The sequence below is a fragment of the Coregonus lavaretus genome, assembly GCF_964263955.1.
Source record: "Coregonus lavaretus genome assembly, contig: HAP1_SCAFFOLD_655, whole genome shotgun sequence".
Lineage (NCBI taxonomy): Eukaryota > Metazoa > Chordata > Actinopteri > Salmoniformes > Salmonidae > Coregonus > Coregonus lavaretus.
Genome location: NW_028162639.1, coordinates 129187 through 151201, shown reverse-complemented (window position 1 = coordinate 151201; position 22015 = coordinate 129187). Strand labels below are relative to the sequence as shown.

The window sequence follows — 22015 nt, the reverse complement described above, 5'->3', positions numbered from 1 at the left end:
GTTTTGCAGAGGGGTCAAATACTTATTTCCCTCATTAAAATGCAAATCAATTTATAACATTTTTGACATGCGTTTTTCTGAATTTTGTTGTTGTTATTCTGTCTCTCACTGTTCAAATTAACCTACCATTAAAATTATAGACTGATCATTTCTTTGTCAGTGGGCAAACGTACAAAATCAGCAGGGGATCAAATACTTTTTTCCCTCACTGTAACTAATGAAACACTCATGTAAATGTGCACCACAAGCCTATTCAGCCAAATTATACCAGAACAACATTTTATTTACAGTGAAATCAAGAGGGGCATTTTTCTTGCCAACATTTTCAGTTAATGATGCATTATTATCAGGCAGGGGAACTAAGTAGTTTGACAAAAAGTGTTCAATAGTCAGAAACGAGTATTTAAAGTATAGCTAGAAAAAATATAGTTATTTTCTAGAAACATAGCTACAGTCCACTTAGCTAGCTAGCTAGCTAAGGTAAACTCAGACACCGATTGTGTGAGTTCGGTAACGTTCGCTAGTTTTTCCCCAGCAGTTTCAATCCAGCTGAAAAATGTTTTGGGGACTTTATCAAATCAGATGGATAGCTAGCAAATACATTTGTTTTCCACTCGCATCTAAAGCTTCCTGATACAGCTTGCCAGTTGCTAGTAAAGTAGGATGGGAGTCAGAAGCCAGCTAGCAATGCCCCAAAAAAAACATGTACACACAGTGGAGTAAAGTACTTAAGTAGTACTTTAAAGTATTTTTACCTAAGTAGGGGTATCTGTACTTTACTATTTATATGTTGGACAACTTTTACTTTACTACATAACTGAAGAAAATAATGTACTTCCTACTCAATACATTTTCCTTGACACCCAAAAGTACTTTTTACATTTTGAATGCTTAGCTGGACAGGAAACTGATCCAATTCAGGCACTGGTCATCCCTACTGCCTCTGATCTGGCGGACTCACTAAAGACAAATGTTTTGTTTGTCAATTATGTCAGTGTTGAAGTGTGCCCCTGGCTATCTATACATTTAAAAAACAAGAAAATCATGCCACATGGTTTGCTTAATATAAGGAATTTGAAATGATTGATCGTTTTACTTTTGATACTTAAGTATATTTAAAACCAAATACTTTTGCTCAAGTAGTATTTTACTGGGTGACTTTCACTTGAGTCATTGTCTATTAAGTTATCTTTATTTTTACTCAAGTATGAAAACTGGGTACTTTTTCCACCACTGTGTATGGGAAGGCATAAGCTACGGATGAACACATAAAAAACAGAATGACCTTCAAGCTGATCATTTAGGTTTTATTCTATTCCTAGTTGTTTGTAGAAATGGGATGTTGTCCCCAGTCTCCAGAGTCTTCACCTGAACCAACGTCACAGGCTAAATCACAGGCTAAATCACAGGCTGGGATGTTGTCCCCAGTCTCCAGAGTCTTCACCTGAACCAACGTCACAGGCTAAATCATAGGCTGGGATGTTGTCCCCAGTCTCCAGAGTCTTCACCTGAACCAACGTCACAGGCTAAATCACAGGCTGGGATGTTGTCCCCAGTCTCCAGAGTCTTCACCTGAACCAACGTCACAGGCTAAATCATAGGCTGGGATGTTGTCCCCAGTCTCCAGAGTCTTCACCTGAACCAACGTCACAGGCTAAATCATAGGCTGGGATGTTGTCCCCAGTCTCCAGAGTCTTCACCTGAACCAACGTCACAGGCTAAATCATAGGCTGGGATGTTGTCCCCAGTCTCCACCTGAACCAACGTCACAGGCTAAATCACAGGCTGGGATGTTGTCCCCAGTCTCCAGAGTCTTCACCTGAACCAACGTCACAGGCTAAATCACAGGCTGCATCACACACTTGAGGGGGTGTTGCTTACTAGCGCACATGCTTCACACATTTTTATCTCAAGCAGCCTGGGGTAAAAATGTACTTTTTTAGTTTTTGCATTGTGGTGTATATTCTATTTTTATAGGAACATTTTACTTGCAACATGCCCTTTAAAACCCTGGTGCATCAATCTAATTAACAGAATTAAAAATTAACATCAAAATCTCTGTTTAAGCTAGAGATATGTTTTAGCTCATCGGCGGTGGAAGGTGGCAGAGCTACAGCAGTGTTTGCCAGACCATGAGACATCCCGAAAATCGGTCTTCTCACGAATACGGCTGTAGCGTCCGAACGGTTTGGCCTACAAACTAATATGACCCCTCTATGGAAAGACGAGACTCTCACGAACACTAAACCCTCACTACGACCCCCACAAGTGTCACCGGTTTAAAAAATGAATGGAAGTATGGAGGTCGTTTTGTGCCTACACAAAAAAAGGGGTTAGATGTGTGTCCCAAAAAACATCTATATTTCCTGAGCTTTCTTAACTTGCAACAATGCATTCTCTTCTCCCTGGAAATTGAACAGCAACCTACTTCAATAATTGTTCTTCATTAATCGTTTGAGGCGTTGCACAGATGTGACACTAGATGAAGCAGGAGAGCTGTTGTTGGTGAGGATTCCTTTAATAGGAAATTACTAACAGGTAAAACATGACCAAATTTAAAATGTTATGCCCACATTTCTCCTCGTCTTTGAAGTGAGAATAACAACACTATGTCATAACATCGCAGATAATGCAGACTATATGCACAGAATAACTAAATATTTGCATTTGAGGGAGAAGATATGACCTTGAAAAAAAGAGAAAAAGCCAACAACACTGTGATGCCATCTTAGCTAGCCAATAACACTGTGATGTCATCTTAGCTAGCCAATAACAGAGTCACCAGGAGACTATCTGGTCCGCTGCATCTGAAGGATGAGGTTCATGCAGACAGACTGCTAACATGGAGGCTTCACACAAGATAGATACTTCCTAAGAGAACTCATGGTCTAAACCATAGAGATGTCATGGTCTAAGCAGCCTGACAGATTCATTTGATGGCCAGGATGGCATCGTAGGACTTCCCTGTCCGACAGACCTGGACGTTGTGGAAGCCAGCGAAGGAGAGCATGCTAGAGTACTGAGAGGGAGGATGCTCCTTCCCCTCCGTCTGGACCAACATGTTGAGGGAGAAGATCTGAGCCATGACCGGACCACGACGGTTCTCAAACAGTAGAGCCTCCACTAACAGAACCCCACCACCTATAGAGAGAAAGAAAGCAAGAGAGGAGAGAGAGACATGTCACTTTCAGCCCTGAATTGAGGCTGTGTTTCCATATAGACCTTTTTTGCTGAACATTGCTTCCTGTTGCGTCTTGATTGTTGTGTGCGCCGTCAACAACTTCCTGGCAAAGCTACTGCGCTAAAGTTAGTTTTAGTAAGAATAGCATCATCATTTCTTTGAAAGGGTCAAGTGCTGTGTTGTTTGGGTTCGTTGCTATGAAGAGAGAGGGCTGGCTATATTTCACTTCAGGTAACATGGCTGATATGTTATTTGTCTGTCTATTTATCTGTGGGCCTGTAGCAAAAGCTGTCTATTCTGGAAAATAAATCAAATTGTGGGTTGTTGTAACATATCTAACTAACTAGCTAGCTAGCTAACATGTAGCCAGCTAACTAGATAGCTACCTAGCTTTCTACTCTAGCTAACAATAGCACGCTAACTTGAATAGCTAGCTAGCTAACTAATTCTGTGAGAGAAACAATAACAGCTACAGTGAGGGAAAAAAGTATTTGATCCCCTGCTGATTTTGTACGTTTGCCCACTGACAAAGACATGATCAGTCTATAATTTTAATGGTAGGTATATTTGAACAGTGAGAGACAGAATAACAACAAAAAAATCCAGAAAAATGCATGTCAAAAATGTTATAAATTGATTTGCATTTTAATGAGGGAAATAAGTATTTGACCCCTCTGCAAAACATGACTTAGTACTTGGTGGCAAAACCCTTGTTGGCAATCACAGAGGTCAGACGTTTCTTGTAGTTGGCCACCAGGTTTGCACACATCTCAGGAGGGATTTTGTCCCATTCATCTTTGCAGATCTTCTCCAAGTCATTAAGGTTTCGAGGCTGACGTTTGGCAACTCGAACCTTCAGCTCCCTCCACAGATTTTCTATGAGATTAAGGTCTGGAGACTGGCTAGGCCACTCCAGGACCTTAATGTGCTTCTTCTTGAGCCACTCCTTTGTTGCCTTGGCCGTGTGTTTTGGGTCATTGTCATGCTGGAATACCCATCCACAACCCATTTTCAATGTCCATCGTCCCTTTGATGCGGTGAAGTTGTCCTGTCCCCTTAGCAGAAAAACACCCACAAAGCATAATGTTTCCACCTCTATGTTTGACGGTGGGGATGGTGTTCTTGGGGTCATAGGCAGCATTCCTCCTCCTCCAAACACGGCGAGTTGAGTTGATGCCATGGTGGAGAGTTTGGAATCTGATTGATTGATTGCTTCTGTGGACAGGTGTCTTTTATACAGGTAACAAGCTGAGATTAGGAGCACTCCCTTTAAGAGTGTGCTCCTAATCTCAGCTCGTTACCTGTATAAAAGACACCTGGGAGCCAGAACTCTTCCTGATTGAGAGGGGGTCAAATACTTATTTCCCTCATTAAAATGCAAATCAATTTATAACATTTTTGACATGCGTTTTTCTGGATTTTTTTGTTGTTATTCTGTCTCTCACTGTTCAAATAAACGTACCATTAAAATTATTGACTGATCATTTATTTGTCAGTGGGCAAACGTACAAAATCAGCAGGGGATCAAATACTTTTTCCCCCTCACTGTACAAGAAGGGATTGTCCTACCAAGCCGTGGTGGCCAAAGGCAACCACAACAGGGTAATTGGCAAGGGAATGGGCCCAGCTTGGCTGAATGGCAGCAGTCTTAGAACTCGTGGGAAGCACCAAATCAGGATAGCTAGAGAAGCTTTTATTTTGGACTAGGGGACAGGAGACAGCACTAACTTCTTGTGGGTCCTGGATTGATTACACAACAATTTATATTTTTACTAAAAGCAATGCAACAGGTTGAAATTATTAGATTACTGGAAAGTGGTTATGGGTTTGTTATGTTATAGGTGTATATTCCACTTAATGAAACATGATAAATGTCTGATGTGTCTTGGTTGGGAGTCTTTTCTGGGATTGATGGAAATCCGCTACAGAATCAATGATGAGGGAGATGTAGGAGACCCACGTCTCAAACAACATTTTAATAGATACTTGGGATTAAATATCACTGATTCCTTACTCAGAGAAATTGACTGTATTTGCGGTTACGGAAAAGCCTCAGGGTTGAAATCTTATGGGACTTTATGTTGTTTTATGTGCACTGGATTGTGGAATTCATCGGGGAAGGGAGCGGTGACAAGTGATGTTCTTGAGGGTTTTCTGAGTAGGAGAATTAGGAGATGTGGGAATAGAGAGAATATCGAATTTCGATTTTTTGGATTGGTTAGGAGGTATCAAAATGTAAACTAACTAAATGTGTACTTTTTCTTCCAGGAAAAAGGGGGGAGTGATTTTCTCTCTTTAAAAAAAAAAAAAAACTTTCCGAGACTATAAATAGGGCCTGGCCATTTTTGTTTTGTTTATTGTTTTACTAAATGGTGTTTAAATAACCACAAACAACCCATTCAGTTTGAAATGTTAGCTGTATAGGATTTTTATTTGTATTTTAGGTTTTTTCACGGGATAGAAGTGAAATATCTTAAAGGGGCAAACACATGTAATTTGGGCTTTTATTTACTGAGGGATAAGTAAATACGTGTGATTTATTTTGAAAAGAGCTGTACTAAGGACTTACTGTACACTTGGGATACAACATTTATGAAATGTTTTGATGGTTGTTAATGAGTAGTATACTATCGGATGGAACAATTCATTGAATGATTTCAATGACCTCTGCAATCTGTCCTGGCTTTATAGTGTGACTTGATCACCCGCACTGTAAATCCTAGAGGATGCTGAATTGGGGGTTAGATATAATAAGGATAATTGTGAAGAAGTTTATAATTTGGAAAAAATCCTATATATTAGTCCAAACAGGACAAGGATGAAGTGAGAGAGTTAGTCCTGAAGGAGAGGTATTTCTTGAATAGTGTTATGGGATACAGTTAAGTAAAGACATGCTCAAAGGTTGTCATTTTAAGTTCAGTTATTATTTTTGGTTTGATAGGCAATATTGTTGTTGTTTTGTTTTTTTAACATATTAATCACGATGTGATGCATGTGTCCAAAGGGGGGAACTTGGGCTTACAGGGGTTTTAATGTTTTATAATGGTTTTGTGGGGAAATATGCAAGGTGTATTAAGGATATGAGCAGTAGTAATAATGTGTTATGGGTTAGGTTAAATCTTTTTTGTTTTTGTGATAGGAGGCAGGGTGTCTATGAAATGAGTGGACTACAACAAGTAGGAAATAGGTGTGCTTCATAATCTCAAGGCTTCTCCTGACGGATGAGAGGACATAAGTAACATACTGTGTCTCACCTAACCTAACAATGTTCTTAAGATTTTCTTTTCATGGGTGAAGATAACTCTGCCCAACCGAGTAGGAGAATCTGAGTATTTTCTGCGCCCTGGAGACTATGTGATGGCAAAAGACTACAGAAGAAAGAGCTGGAAAGACCCTATGTGGAGGGGCCCGTACCAGGTGTTGTTGGCTACCTCAATGATGGTAAAAGTGGGAGAGACCGATGTTTCCCACTATAGGAGTGTTCCAACCCCAGCCATTGGGTAGCAGATGTTTCCCACTATAAGAGTGTTCCAACCCCAGCCATTGGGTAGCAGATGTTTCCCACTATAGGAGTGTTCCAACCCCAGCCATTGGGTAGCAGATGTTTCCCACTATAGGAGTGTTCCAACCCCAACCATTGGGTAGCAGATGTTTCCCACTATAGGAGTGTTCCAACCCCAACCATTGGGTAGCCGATGTTTCCCACTATAGGAGTGTTCCAACCCCAACCATTGGGTAGCAGATGTTTCCCACTATAGGAGTGTTCCAACCCCAACCATTGGGTAGCAGATGTTTCCCACTATAGGAGTGTTCCAACCCCAACCATTGGGTAGCAGATGTTTCCCACTATAGGAGTGTTCCAACCCCAGCCATTGGGTAGCAGATGTTTCCCACTATAGGAGTGTTCCAACCCCAACCATTGGGTAGCAGATGTTTCCCACTATAGGAGTGTTCCAACCCCAGCCATTGGGTAGCAGATGTTTCCCACTATAGGAGTGTTCCAACCCCAGCCATTGGGTAGCAGATGTTTCCCACTATAGGAGTGTTCCAACCCCAGCCATTGGGTAGCAGATGTTTCCCACTATAGGAGTGTTCCAACCCCAGCCATTGGGTAGCAGATGTTTCCCACTATAGGAGTGTTCCAACCCCAGCCATTGGGTAGCAGATGTTTCCCACTATAGGAGTGTTCCAACCCCAGCCATTGGGTAGCAGATGTTTCCCACTATAGGAGTGTTCCAACCCCAACCATTGGGTAGCAGATGTTTCCCACTATAGGAGTGTTCCAACCCCAACCATTGGGTAGCAGATGTTTCCCACTATAGGAGTGTTCCAACCCCAGCCATTGGGTAGCAGATGTTTCCCACTATAGGAGTGTTCCAACCCCAGCCATTGGGTAGCAGATGTTTCCCACTATAGGAGTGTTCCAACCCCAACCATTGGGTAGCCGATGTTTCCCACTATAGGAGTGTTCCAACCCCAGCCATTGGGTAGCATTGTTGTCTTTTGTGTGTGTCTGTGCTTGTGTGTCTTTGCAGCAGTAACTCAGAGCTTCCTTATGGGTAGGCTGGTAGAAGGACACTCTTCGCAGACCGATGTCGATAGATTGAGAGGGACTCTGGCTGATCCGGAGACCCTAGTGACGGGAGAAGGTTAGCAGCTAAAGTGACCATACATCGTCGTCCAGGTTACACCAACGGCGGTACGGATAGAGGGGAGCGTGACCTGGTATCATCTAAACCATTGTACCAGAGTGAGGGAACCGATGACTGAGAGATGAGAGAGCTGAGGATGCTGGCGAGAATCAGATGGGGGAGGATGGCAATTACTGATGAGCTATGTGTTCTTGCTGATTCCCTCGGCGGAGGGGGAGACCTTCGAGACATTCAAGACGCACCAGATATCCCTATCATTGATTTCTCTGCCCTTGACTAGTTCCCCTGAGAATAAGGGGGATGGAATACTGACAGTAGTAACTAGTAGTAACTAGAATACAGGAAGGGATCGCTATTCAAGTACCAGGGTTAAATGGTTATTGGTGTAGGAGGAACCAGCTCAAGGATAATGGGGAAATCACATGGGGTAACTGTGACCTTAAGATAATAAAAGAAAAAGACAGGTGGATCATAGACAAAAGGAGAACAGCCCAAGACTTAGATACATGATTTGATGTAGTACTTAGTGGTACATTTCCAGGGGGGAGGGTTGTTGAAGTAGTTATTCCTTGGGGAAATAAACCCCTTACCGGTTAGAGCCCCCAGCAGAAGCAGAAGGAAGAGAATGGAAGGAGGAGCTAAACAATGACTGGTATAGGTGGGCACTATATACTACATTACAATGACTGGTATAGGTGGGCACTATATACTACATTACAGTGACTGGTATAGGTGGGCACTATATACTACATTACAATGACTGGTATAGATGGGCACTATATACTACATTACAATGACTGGTATAGGTGGGCACTATATACTACATTACAATGACTGGTATAGGTGGGCACTATATACTACATTACAATTAAATAAATAAAATAGTCTAATATGCACCACATCTCTTTTAAAATAATTAACAGTAGTTCTAAATCCCCACAGTTACCAGGACTGTGCTATGATTCAACCACAACTTCTATCATCTAAGAAACTCGGAAAGACCATATTGGCCAGCAGAATGTTTGTCATATTTAGGAAATCCTAAATATAAACCATTTTATAACCAACCTGTCACGCCCTGGCTCTGGGGACTCTAATATGTTGAGCCAGGGTGTGTATAGTCTATGTGTGTTCTAGGTTTCACTTTCTGGTTTTGTAGATCTATGTTGGCCAGGGTGGCTCCCAATCAGAGACGGCTGTAGCTCGTTGTCTCTGATTGGGAGTCATACTTAGGTAGCCGTTTGGCACTCATTCATTGTGGTTTCTTGTTCCGTGTATGTAACCAGGGACGTCACGTTTTCGTTTTGTTGTTTTGTTCGTGTGTTCATTCAAATTTAATAAAATGTTCGCATTCAACGCTGCGCCTTGGTCCTCCTCTGTAGATGACGATCGTGACAGAAGAAACCACCAAGATTTGACCAAGCAGCGTGTCCAGGAGCCATCGCCAGGGAGATCTCTAGCAGATCTCCTTCGCCTCCTCGACTGGGTCAAGCCGAGTGAGGAAGAGAAGGGCTTGACATTGTGGCAGAAGGGTGAAAGGCTGGCGAGGGACATGGAGACCTGGTCCACGGGTAGGAGAGACGCCCAGAACATTTTTAGGGGGGGGCTAACGCCGTGGACGACGGGCCAGCAGGAGACCGCGGCAGAGCGGCCCAGCGGATTGGCAGAGGAGGCCGCCAGGTTACGGGGGCCACTGGTCGAAGAGGGGGTGGAAGGTGTAGAGGCACGGCGAGAGGTACTGGGGTGTGTTACCTGTCCGGTCCGGCCCATTCCAGATCCCTGCGTAGGACCAGTGGTGTGTGTCCCCAGTACGGTCCGGCCTGTTCCTGCTCCCCGCACCAAGTCAGTGGTGCGCTTCGTCAGCCCGGCTCGGCCCGTTCCTGCTCCCCGCACCAAGTCAGTGGTGCGCTTCGTCAGCCCGGCTCGGCCCGTTCCTGCTCCCCGCACCAAGTCAGTGGTGCGCTTCGTCAGCCCGGCTCGGCCCGTTCCTGCTCCCCGCCCCAAGTCAGTGGTGCGCTTCGTCAGCCCGGCTCGGCCCGTTCCTGCTCCCCCGCACCAAGTCAGTGGTGCGCTTCGTCAGCCCGGCTCGGCCCGTTCCTGCTCCCCGCACCAAGTCAGTGGTGCGCTTCGTCAGCCCGGCTCGGCCCGTTCCTGCTCCCCGCACCAAGTCAGTGGTGCGCTTCGACAGCCCGGCTCGGCCCGCTCCTGCTCCCCACACCAAGCCAGTGGTGTGCGTCGTCAGTCCGGCACGGCCCGTGCCTGTTCCACCGGTGGCTGGTCCGGCACCGGTCAGATGCTTCACGCCGGAGCTAGAGCAATCCGCTCCACCAGTGTGCAGTCCAGCTCCGGCCAGCGGGGCCAGACCGGACCAGGGGTACTTTGGGGGGTTGGAGAGGGAGCGGGGATCAGGCCCGGAGCCGGATCCGCCGCCTAAGCGGAGTGCCCACCCGGTCCCTCCCCTGTGGTGTTTGGTGGGCGCGGTCGGAGTCCGCGCCTTTAGGGGGGGGTACTGTCACGCCCTGGCTCTGGGGACTCTAATATGTTGAGCCAGGGTGTGTATAGTCTATGTGTGTTCTAGGTTTCACTTTCTGGTTTTGTAGATCTATGTTGGCCAGGGTGGCTCCCAATCAGAGACGGCTGTAGCTCGTTGTCTCTGATTGGGAGTCATACTTAGGTAGCCGTTTGGCACTCATTCATTGTGGTTTCTTGTTCCGTGTATGTAACCAGGGACGTCACGTTTTCGTTTTGTTGTTTTGTTCGTGTGTTCATTCAAATTTAATAAAATGTTCGCATTCAACGCTGCGCCTTGGTCCTCCTCTGTAGATGACGATCGTGACACAACCAGTATGAGGAGAAAAGGGTAAGCAATTAGACGTTAGAATAGAAACAACGAAAAGGGAAACGCCAGAGAAATATCAGATAGACTATGAGGAAATACACTGCTCAAAAAAATAAAGGGAACACTTAAACAACACATCCTAAATCTGAATGAATGAAATAATCTTATTAAATACTTTTTTCTTTACATAGTTGAATGTGCTGACAACAAAATCACACAAAAATTATCAATGGAAATCAAATGTATCAACCCATGGAGGTCTGGATTTGGAGTCACCCTCAAAATTAAAGTGGAAAACCACACTACAGGCTGATCCAACTTTGATGTAATGTCCTTAAAACAAGTCAAAATGAGGCTCAGAAGTGTGTGTGGCCTCCACGTCCCTGTATGACCTCCCTACAACACCTGGGCATGCTCCTGATGAAGTGGTGGATGGTCTCCTGAGGGATCTCCTCCCAGACCTGGACTAAAGCATCCGCCAACTCCTGGACAGTCTGTGGTGCAACGTGGCGTTGGTGGATGGAGCGAGACATGATGTCCCAGATGTGCTCAATTGGATTCAGGTCTGGGGAACGGGCGGGCCAGTCCATAGCATCAATGCCTTCCTCTTGCAGGAACTGCTGACACACTCCAGCCACATGAGGTCTAGCATTGTCTTGCATTAGGAGGAACCCAGGGCCAACCGCACCAGCATATGGTCTCACAAGGGGTCTGAGGATCTCATCTCGGTACCTAATGGCAGTCAGGCTACCTCTGGCGAGCACATGGAGGGCTGTGCGGCCCCCCAAAGAAATGCCACCCCACACCATGACTGACCCACCGCCAAACCGGTCATGCTGGAGGATGTTGCAGGCAGCAGAACGTTCTCCACGGCGTCTCCAGACTCTGTCATGTCTGTCACGTGCTCAGTGTGAACCTGCTTTCATCTGTGAAGAGCACAGGGCGCCAGTGCGAATTTGCCAATCTTGGTGTTCTCTGGCAAATGCCAAACGTCCTGCACGGTGTTGGGCTGTAAGCACAACCCCCACCTGTGGACGTCGGGCCCTCATACCACCCTCATGGAGTCTGTTTCTGACCGTTTGAGCAGACACATGCACATTTGTGGCCTGCTGGAGGTCATTTTTCAGGGCTCTGGCATTGCTCCTCCTGCTCCTCCTTGCACAAAGGCGGAGGTAGCGGTCCTGCTGCTGGGTTGTTGCCCTCCTACGGAATCCTCCACGTCTCCTGATGTACTGGCCTGTCTCCTGGTAGCGCCTCCATGCTCTGGACACTATGCTGACAGACACTGCAAACCTTCTTGCCACAGCTCACATTGATGTGCCATCCTGGATGAGCTGCACTACCTGAGCCACTTGTGTGGGTTGTAGACTCCGTCTCATGCTACCACTAGAGTGAAAGCACCGCTAGCATTCAAAAGTTACCAAAACATCAGCCAGGAAGCATAGGAACTGAGAAGTGGTCTGTGGTCACAACCTGCAGAACCACTTCTTTAATGGGGGTGTCTTGCTAATTGCCTATAATTTCCACCTGTTGTCTATTCCATTTGCACAACAGCATGTGAAATTTATTGTCAATCAGTGTTGCTTCCTAAGTGGACAGTTTGATTTCACAGAAGTGTGATTGACTTGGAGTTACATTGTGTTGTTTAAGTGTTCCCTTTATTTTTTTGAGCAGTGTATATAGGAGTGTTACAATAAAACAATTGGGTTATATAATTTGGGAGAATTTAAGGGAGAATGTGAAACTATATGGCACCTGGTTGACATTATAGAACAATCACCTGGTTGACAACATGGAACACTCAACTGGTTGACATTATGGATCACTCACCTGGTTGACATTATAGAACAATCACCTGGTTGACATTATGGAACAATCACCTGGTTGACAACATGGAACACTCACCTGGTTGACATTATGGAACAATCACCTGGTTGACAACATGGAACACTCACCTGGTTGACATTATGGAACAATCACCTGGTTGACATTATGGAACACTCACCTGGTTGACATTATAGAACAATCACCTGGTTGACATTATGGAACAATCACCTGGTTGACAACATGGAACACTCACCTGGTTGACATTATAGAACAATCACCTGGTTGACATTATGGAACAATCACCTGGTTGACATTATGGAACACTCACCTGGTTGACATTATGGATCACTCACCTGGTTGACATTATAGAACAATCACCTGGTTGACATTATGGAACACTCACCTGGTTGACATTATAGAACAATCACCTGGTTGACATTATGGAACAATCACCTGGTTGACAACATGGAACACTCACCTGGTTGACATTATAGAACAATCACCTGGTTGACATTATAGAACAATCACCTGGTTGACATTATAGAACAATCACCTGGTTGACATTATGGAACACTCACCTGGTTGACATTATGGAACACTCACCTGGTTGACATTATGGATCACTCACCTGGTTGACATTATAGAACAATCACCTGGTTGACAACATGGAACACTCAACTGGTTGACATTATGGATCACTCACCTGGTTGACATTATAGAACAATCACCTGGTTGACATTATGGATCACTCACCTGGTTGACATTATAGATCACTCACCTGGTTGACATTATAGAACAATCACCTGGTTGACATTATGGATCACTCACCTGGTTGACATTATAGAACAATCACCTGGTTGACAACATGGAACACTCAACTGGTTGACATTATGGATCACTCACCTGGTTGACATTATAGAACAATCACCTGGTTGACAACATGGAACACTCAACTGGTTGACATTATGGATCACTCACCTGGTTGACATTATAGAACAATCACCTGGTTGACATTATGGATCACTCACCTGGTTGACATTATAGATCACTCACCTGGTTGACATTATAGAACAATCACCTGGTTGACATTATGGATCACTCACCTGGTTGATATTATAGAACAATCACCTGGTTGACAACATGGAACACTCAACTGGTTGACATTATGGATCACTCACCTGGTTGACATTATAGAACAATCACCTGGTTGACAACATGGAACACTCAACTGGTTGACATTATGGATCACTCACCTGGTTGACATTATGGAACAATCACCTGGTTGACAACATGGAACACTCAACTGGTTGACATTATGGATCACTCACCTGGTTGACATTATAGAACAATCACCTGGTTGACATTATGGATCACTCACCTGGTTGACATTATAGAACAATCACCTGGTTGACAACATGGAACACTCAACTGGTTGACATTATGGATCACTCACCTGGTTGACATTATAGAACAATCACCTGGTTGACAACATGGAACACTCAACTGGTTGACATTATGGATCACTCACCTGGTTGACATTATAGAACAATCACCTGGTTGACATTATGGAACACTCACCTGGTTGACATTATAGAACAATCACCTGGTTGACATTATGGAACACTCACCTGGTTGACAACATGCATGGATCTTCTTCAGCAGCTGAACACATTTCTCTTCCTTCCAGTCATGGAGGATTCTGGCCAAGATGTACAGATCAGCTGGAGGGATGTCTCCGTCAAAGAAGTCTCCTACAAAACAACATCATTCATTTAAACACACTGATCTTCTGAGGTGTAAAGTTTAGATGGTTGAGGTGTTGAGGTGTTGAGGTGTTGAGGGGTTGAGGGGTTGAGGTGTTGAGGTGTTGAGGTGTTAACCTAACGATGGTTAATGATGCTTACCCTCCTGAAACACGATGGTGTCGTCCTGTTCAGTGAAGTGCTGTCTGGCTGCCTGGATAATTTTAGGAAGGTCCAACACTGTGACAGAGGAGGAAGGGTAGGCCTTGGACAGCTCCCTGGCCAGAGCACCCGAACAACCTGCAACAGGCCAACACAACCACACAATAACACCATGACAACCAACAGGTTCAAAGTGGTCCTATCATTATGTTTTGTTTGTTGTGAATGCTGCTATATAAGGCTTCATATAGATTATAATAACCTTGCTTATCAATGGAAAATAATCTATTCACCTACCCTCGAGAGTCAGGGTAAGGTTCAGGGTTAGGGTTAGGGTCAGGGTCAGGGTTAGGGTTAGGGTCAGGGTTTGGGTTTGGGTTAGGGTCAGGGTTTGGGTTTGGGTTAGGGTTAGGGTCACCTACCTCCGAGGTCCACCATGGCCTGAAAGCAGGAGAGGTTGAAGGCTGTGACAATGTCGTGTCCATCCAGGACCCATGTTGAGTTCATCAGACCCATAAACTTCAGCATCTCCTCCTCTGACCTGAAACAGCAGACAGCTGCATTCACAAAACCCCACAAGGTACTGAAGGACCCCAGACATCCTCTTTACCAGGAGTTTGAGCTACTCCCCTTAGGTCGACGTTACAGGGTACCAGGGGACAAAATAAATATGGCCAAACGATCCTTTGCCCCAGCGGCAGTAAGGTCCTAAATGTTTAAACTACCAGTAGGACAAGTGTTCTGACCTACAGATAACATTGTAGTTAAACTACCAGTAGGACCAGTGGCCTGACCTACAGATAACACTGTAGTTACACCACCAGTAGGACCAGTGGGCTGACCTACAGATAACACTGTAGTTAAACTACCAGTAGGACCAGTGGGCTGACCTACAGATAACACTGTAGTTAAACTACCAGTAGGACCAGTGGGCTGACCTACAGATAACACTGTAGTTAAACTACCAGTAGGACCAGTGGCCTGACCTACAGATAACACTGTAGTTAAACTACCAGTAGGACCAGTGGCCTGACCTACAGATAACACTGTAGTTAAACTACCAGTAGGACCAGTGTTCTGACCTACAGATAACACTGTAGTTAAACCACCAGTAGGACCAGTGTTCTGACCTACAGATAACACTGTAGTTAAACTACCAGTAGGACCAGTGTTCTGACCTACAGATAACACTGTAGTTAAACTACCAGTAGGACCAGTGTTCTGACCTACAGATAACACTGTAGTTATACCACCAGTAGGACCAGTGGCCTGACCTACAGATAACACTGTAGTTAAACTACCAGTAGGACCAGTGTTCTGACCTACAGATAACACTGTAGTTAAACTACCAGTAGGACCAGTGGGCTGACCTACAGATAACACTGTAGTTAAACTACCAGTAGGACCAGTGTTCTGACCTACAGATAACACTGTAGTTAAACCACCAGTAGGACCAGTGGCCTGACCTACAGATAACACTGTAGTTAAACTACCAGTAGGACCAGTGGCCTGACCTACAGATAACACTGTAGTTAAACTACCAGTAGGACCAGTGTTCTGACCTACAGATAACACTGTAGTTATACTACCAGTAGGACCAGTGGGCTGACCTACAGATAACACTGTAGTTAAACTACCAGTAGGACCAGTGTTCTGACCTACAGATAACACTGTAGTTAAACTACCAGTAGGACCAGTGTTCTGACCTACAGATAACACTGTAGTTAAACTACCAGTAGGACCAGTGTTCTGACCTACAGATAACACTGTAGTTAAACTACCAGTAGGACCAGTGGGCTGACCTACAGATAACACTGTAGTTAAACTACCAGTAGGACCAGTGTTCTGACCTACAGATAACACTGTAGTTAAACTACCAGTAGGACCAGTGTTCTGACCTACAGATAACACTGTAGTTATACCACCAGTAGGACCAGTGGCCTGACCTACAGATAACACTGTAGTTAAACTACCAGTAGGACCAGTGTTCTGACCTACAGATAACACTGTAGTTAAACTACCAGTAGGACCAGTGGGCTGACCTACAGATAACACTGTAGTTAAACTACCAGTAGGACCAGTGTTCTGACCTACAGATAACACTGTAGTTAAACCACCAGTAGGACCAGTGGCCTGACCTACAGATAACACTGTAGTTAAACTACCAGTAGGACCAGTGGCCTGACCTACAGATAACACTGTAGTTAAACTACCAGTAGGACCAGTGTTCTGACCTACAGATAACACTGTAGTTATACTACCAGTAGGACCAGTGGGCTGACCTACAGATAACACTGTAGTTAAACTACCAGTAGGACCAGTGTTCTGACCTACAGATAACACTGTAGTTAAACTACCAGTAGGACCAGTGTTCTGACCTACAGATAACACTGTAGTTAAACTACCAGTAGGACCAGTGTTCTGACCTACAGATAACACTGTAGTTAAACTACCAGTAGGACCAGTGGGCTGACCTACAGATAACACTGTAGTTAAACTACCAGTAGGACCAGTGTTCTGACCTACAGATAACACTGTAGTTAAACTACCAGTAGGACCAGTGTTCTGACCTACAGATAACACTGTAGTTAAACTACCAGTAGGACCAGTGGGCTGACCTACAGATAACACTGTAGTTAAACTACCAGTAGGACCAGTGTTCTGACCTACAGATAACACTGTAGTTAAACTACCAGTAGGACCAGTGGCCTGACCTACAGATAACACTGTAGTAAAACTACCAGTAGGACCAGTGTTCTGACCTACAGATAACACTGTAGTTAAACCACCAGTAGGACCAGTGTTCTGACCTACAGATAACACTGTAGTTAAACTACCAGTAGGACCAGTGGCCTGACCTACAGATAACACTGTAGTTAAACTACCAGTAGGACCAGTGGCCTGACCTACAGATAACACTGTAGTTAAACTACCAGTAGGACCAGTGGCCTGACCTACAGATAACACTGTAGTTAAACTACCAGTAGGACCAGTGTTCTGACCTACAGATAACACTGTAGTTAAACTACCAGTAGGACCAGTGTTCTGACCTACAGATAACACTGTAGTTAAACTACCAGTAGGACCAGTGGCCTGACCTACAGATAACACTGTAGTTAAACTACAAGTAGGACCAGTGTTCTGACCTACAGATAACACTGTAGTTAAACTACCAGTAGGACCAGTGTTCTGACCTACAGATAACACTGTAGTTAAACTACCAGTAGGACCAGTGTTCTGACCTACAGATAACACTGTAGTTAAACTACCAGTAGGACCAGTGTTCTGACCTACAGATAACACTGTAGTTAAACTACCAGTAGGACCAGTGTTCTGACCTACAGATAACACTGTAGTTAAACTACCAGTAGGACCAGTGTTCTGACCTACAGATAACACTGTAGTTAAACTACCAGTAGGACCAGTGGCCTGACCTACAGATAACACTGTAGTTAAACTACCAGTAGGACCAGTGGCCTGACCTACAGATAACACTGTAGTTAAACTACCAGTAGGACCAGTGTTCTGACCTACAGATAACACTGTAGTTAAACTACCAGTAGGACCAGTGGCCTGACCTACAGATAACACTGTAGTTAAACTACCAGTAGGACCAGTGGCCTGACCTACAGATAACACTGTAGTTATACCACCAGTAGGACCAGTGTTCTGACCTACAGATAACACTGTAGTTAAACTACCAGTAGGACCAGTGTTCTGACCTACAGATAACACTGTAGTTAAACTACCAGTAGGACCAGTGTTCTGACCTACAGATAACACTGTAGTTAAACTACCAGTAGGACCAGTGGCCTGACGTACAGATAACACTGTAGTTAAACTACCAGTAGGACCAGTGTTCTGACCTACAGATAACACTGTAGTTAAACTACCAGTAGGACCAGTGGCCTGACCTACAGATAACACTGTAGTTATACCACCAGTAGGACCAGTGTTCTGACCTACAGATAACACTGTAGTTAAACTACCAGTAGGACCAGTGGGCTGACCTACAGATAACACTGTAGTTAAACTACCAGTAGGACCAGTGGCCTGACCTACAGATAACACTGTAGTTAAACTACCAGTAGGACCAGTGGCCTGACCTACAGATAACACTGTAGTTAAACTACCAGTAGGACCAGTGTTCTGACCTACAGATAACACTGTAGTTAAACTACCAGTAGGACCAGTGTTCTGACCTACAGATAACACTGTAGTTAAACTACCAGTAGGACCAGTGGCCTGAACTACAGATAACACTGTAGTTAAACTACAAGTAGGACCAGTGTTCTGACCTACAGATAACACTGTAGTTAAACTACCAGTAGGACCAGTGTTCTGACCTACAGATAACACTGTAGTTAAACTACCAGTAGGACCAGTGGCCTGACCTACAGATAACACTGTAGTTAAACTACCAGTAGGACCAGTGGCCTGACCTACAGATAACACTGTAGTTAAACTACCAGTAGGACCAGTGTTCTGACCTACAGATAACACTGTAGTTAAACTACAAGTAGGACCAGTGTTCTGACCTACAGATAACACTGTAGTTAAACTACCAGTAGGACCAGTGGCCTGACCTACAGATAACACTGTAGTTAAACTACCAGTAGGACCAGTGTTCTGACCTACAGATAACACTGTAGTTAAACCACCAGTAGGACCAGTGGCCTGACCTACAGATAACACTGTAGTTAAACTACCAGTAGGACCAGTGTTCTGACCTACAGATAACACAGTAGTTAAACTACAAGTAGGACCAGTGTTCTGACCTACAGATAACACTGTAGTTAAACTACCAGTAGGACCAGTGTTCTGACCTACAGATAACACTGTAGTTAAACTACCAGTAGGACCAGTGTTCTGACCTACAGATAACACTGTAGTTAAACTACCAGTAGGACCAGTGTTCTGACCTACAGATAACACTGTAGTTAAACTACCAGTAGGACCAGTGGCCTGACCTACAGATAACAATGTAGTTAAACTACCATTAGGACCAGTGTTCTGACCTACAGATAACACTGTAGTTAAACTACCAGTAGGACCAGTGTTCTGACCTACAGATAACACTGTAGTTAAACTACCAGTAGGACCAGTGGCCTGACCTACAGATAACACTGTAGTTAAACTACCAGTAGGACCAGTGGGCTGACCTACAGATAACAATGTAGTTAAACTACCAGTAGGACCAGTGTTCTGACCTACAGATAACACTGTAGTTAAACTACCAGTAGGACCAGTGGCCTGACCTACAGATAACACTGTAGTTAAACTACAAGTAGGACCAGTGGCCTGACCTACAGATAACACTGTAGTTAAACTACCAGTAGGACCAGTGTTCTGACCTACAGATAACACTGTAGTTAAACTACCAGTAGGACCAGTGGCCTGACCTACAGATAACACTGTAGTTAAACTACCAGTAGGACCAGTGGCCTGACCTACAGATAACACTGTAGTTAAACTACCAGTAGGACCAGTGTTCTGACCTACAGATAACACTGTAGTTAAACTACAAGTAGGACCAGTGTTCTGACCTACAGATAACACTGTAGTTAAACTACCAGTAGGACCAGTGGCCTGACCTACAGATAACACTGTAGTTAACCTACCAGTAGGACCAGTGTTCTGACCTACAGATAACACTGTAGTTAAACTACCAGTAGGACCAGTGTTCTGACCTACAGATAACACTGTAGTTAAACTACCAGTAGGACCAGTGGCCTGACCTACAGATAACAATGTAGTTAAACTACCAGTAGGACCAGTGTTCTGACCTACAGATAACACTGTAGTTAAACTACCAGTAGGACCAGTGTTCTGACCTACAGATAACACTGTAGTTAAACTACCAGTAGGACCAGTGTTCTGACCTACAGATAACACTGTAGTTAAACTACCAGTAGGACCAGTGGGCTGACCTACAGATAACACTGTAGTTAAACTACCAGTAGGACCAGTGTTCTGACCTACAGATAACACTGTAGTTAAACTACCAGTAGGACCAGTGTTCTGACCTACAGATAACACTGTAGTTAAACTACCAGTAGGACCAGTGGGCTGACCTACAGATAACACTGTAGTTAAACTACCAGTAGGACCAGTGTTCTGACCTACAGATAACACTGTAGTTAAACTACCAGTAGGACCAGTGTTCTGACCTACAGATAACACTGTAGTTAAACTACCAGTAGGACCAGTGGCCTGACCTACAGATAACACTGTAGTTAAACTACCAGTAGGACCAGTGTTCTGACCTACAGATAACACTGTAGTTAAACTACCAGTAGGACCAGTGGCCTGACCTACAGATAAAACTGTAGTTATACCACCAGTAGGACCAGTGTTCTGACCTACAGATAACACTGTAGTTAAACTACCAGTAGGACCAGTGGGCTGACCTACAGATAACACTGTAGTTAAACTACCAGTAGGACCAGTGGCCTGACCTACAGATAACACTGTAGTTAAACTACCAGTAGGACCAGTGGCCTGACCTACAGATAACACTGTAGTTAAACTACCAGTAGGACCAGTGTTCTGACCTACAGATAACACTGTAGTTAAACTACCAGTAGGACCAGTGTTCTGACCTACAGATAACACTGTAGTTAAACTACCAGTAGGACCAGTGGCCTGACCTACAGATAACACTGTAGTTAAACTACAAGTAGGACCAGTGTTCTGACCTACAGATAACACTGTAGTTAAACTACCAGTAGGACCAGTGTTCTGACCTACAGATAACACTGTAGTTAAACTACCAGTAGGACCAGTGTTCTGACCTACAGATAACACTGTAGTTAAACTACCAGTAGGACCAGTGTTCTGACCTACAGATAACACTGTAGTTAAACTACCAGTAGGACCAGTGTTCTGACCTACAGATAACACTGTAGTTAAACTACCAGTAGGACCAGTGGCCTGACCTACAGATAACAATGTAGTTAAACTACCAGTAGGACCAGTGTTCTGACCTACAGATAACACTGTAGTTAAACTACCAGTAGGACCAGTGTTCTGACCTACAGATAACACTGTAGTTAAACTACCAGTAGGACCAGTGTTCTGACCTACAGATAACACTGTAGTTAAACTACCAGTAGGACCAGTGTTCTGACCTACAGATAACACTGTAGTTAAACTACCAGTAGGACCAGTGGCCTTACCTACAGATAACACTGTAGTTATACCACCAGTAGGACCAGTGTTCTAACCTACAGATAACACTGTAGTTAAACTACCAGTAGGACCAGTGTTCTGACCTACAGATAACACTGTAGTTAAACTACCAGTAGGACCAGTGGGCTGACCTACAGATAACACTGTAGTTAAACTACCAGTAGGACCAGTGTTCTGACCTACAGATAACACTGTAGTTAAACTACCAGTAGGACCAGTGTTCTGACCTACAGATAACACTGTAGTTAAACTACCAGTAGGACCAGTGGCCTGACCTACAGATAACACTGTAGTTAAACTACCAGTAGGACCAGTGGGCTGACCTACAGATAACACTGTAGTTATACCACCAGTAGGACCAGTGTTCTGACCTACAGATAACACTGTAGTTAAACTACCAGTAGGACCAGTGGGCTGACCT

The 22015-nt window shown here is 44.4% G+C and overlaps 1 protein-coding gene across 1 annotated transcript in view; it reads right to left on the bottom strand.

The window, feature by feature from the left end:
• Positions 1-2505: 2505 nt before the first annotated feature.
• asmt2 (acetylserotonin O-methyltransferase 2) overlaps positions 2506-22015 on the bottom strand; it is a 110820-nt gene continuing 91310 nt past the window's right edge. Inside the window, exons 6-9 of the mRNA XM_084193828.1 lie at positions 14826-14944; positions 14404-14541; positions 14128-14250; positions 2506-3141 (exon numbers count right to left, since the gene is read on the bottom strand). Of these exons, the coding sequence (XP_084049954.1) occupies positions 2930-3141; positions 14128-14250; positions 14404-14541; positions 14826-14944 (592 nt within the window). The 3' untranslated portion in view covers positions 2506-2929. The remainder of the gene's footprint in view (positions 3142-14127; positions 14251-14403; positions 14542-14825; positions 14945-22015) is intronic.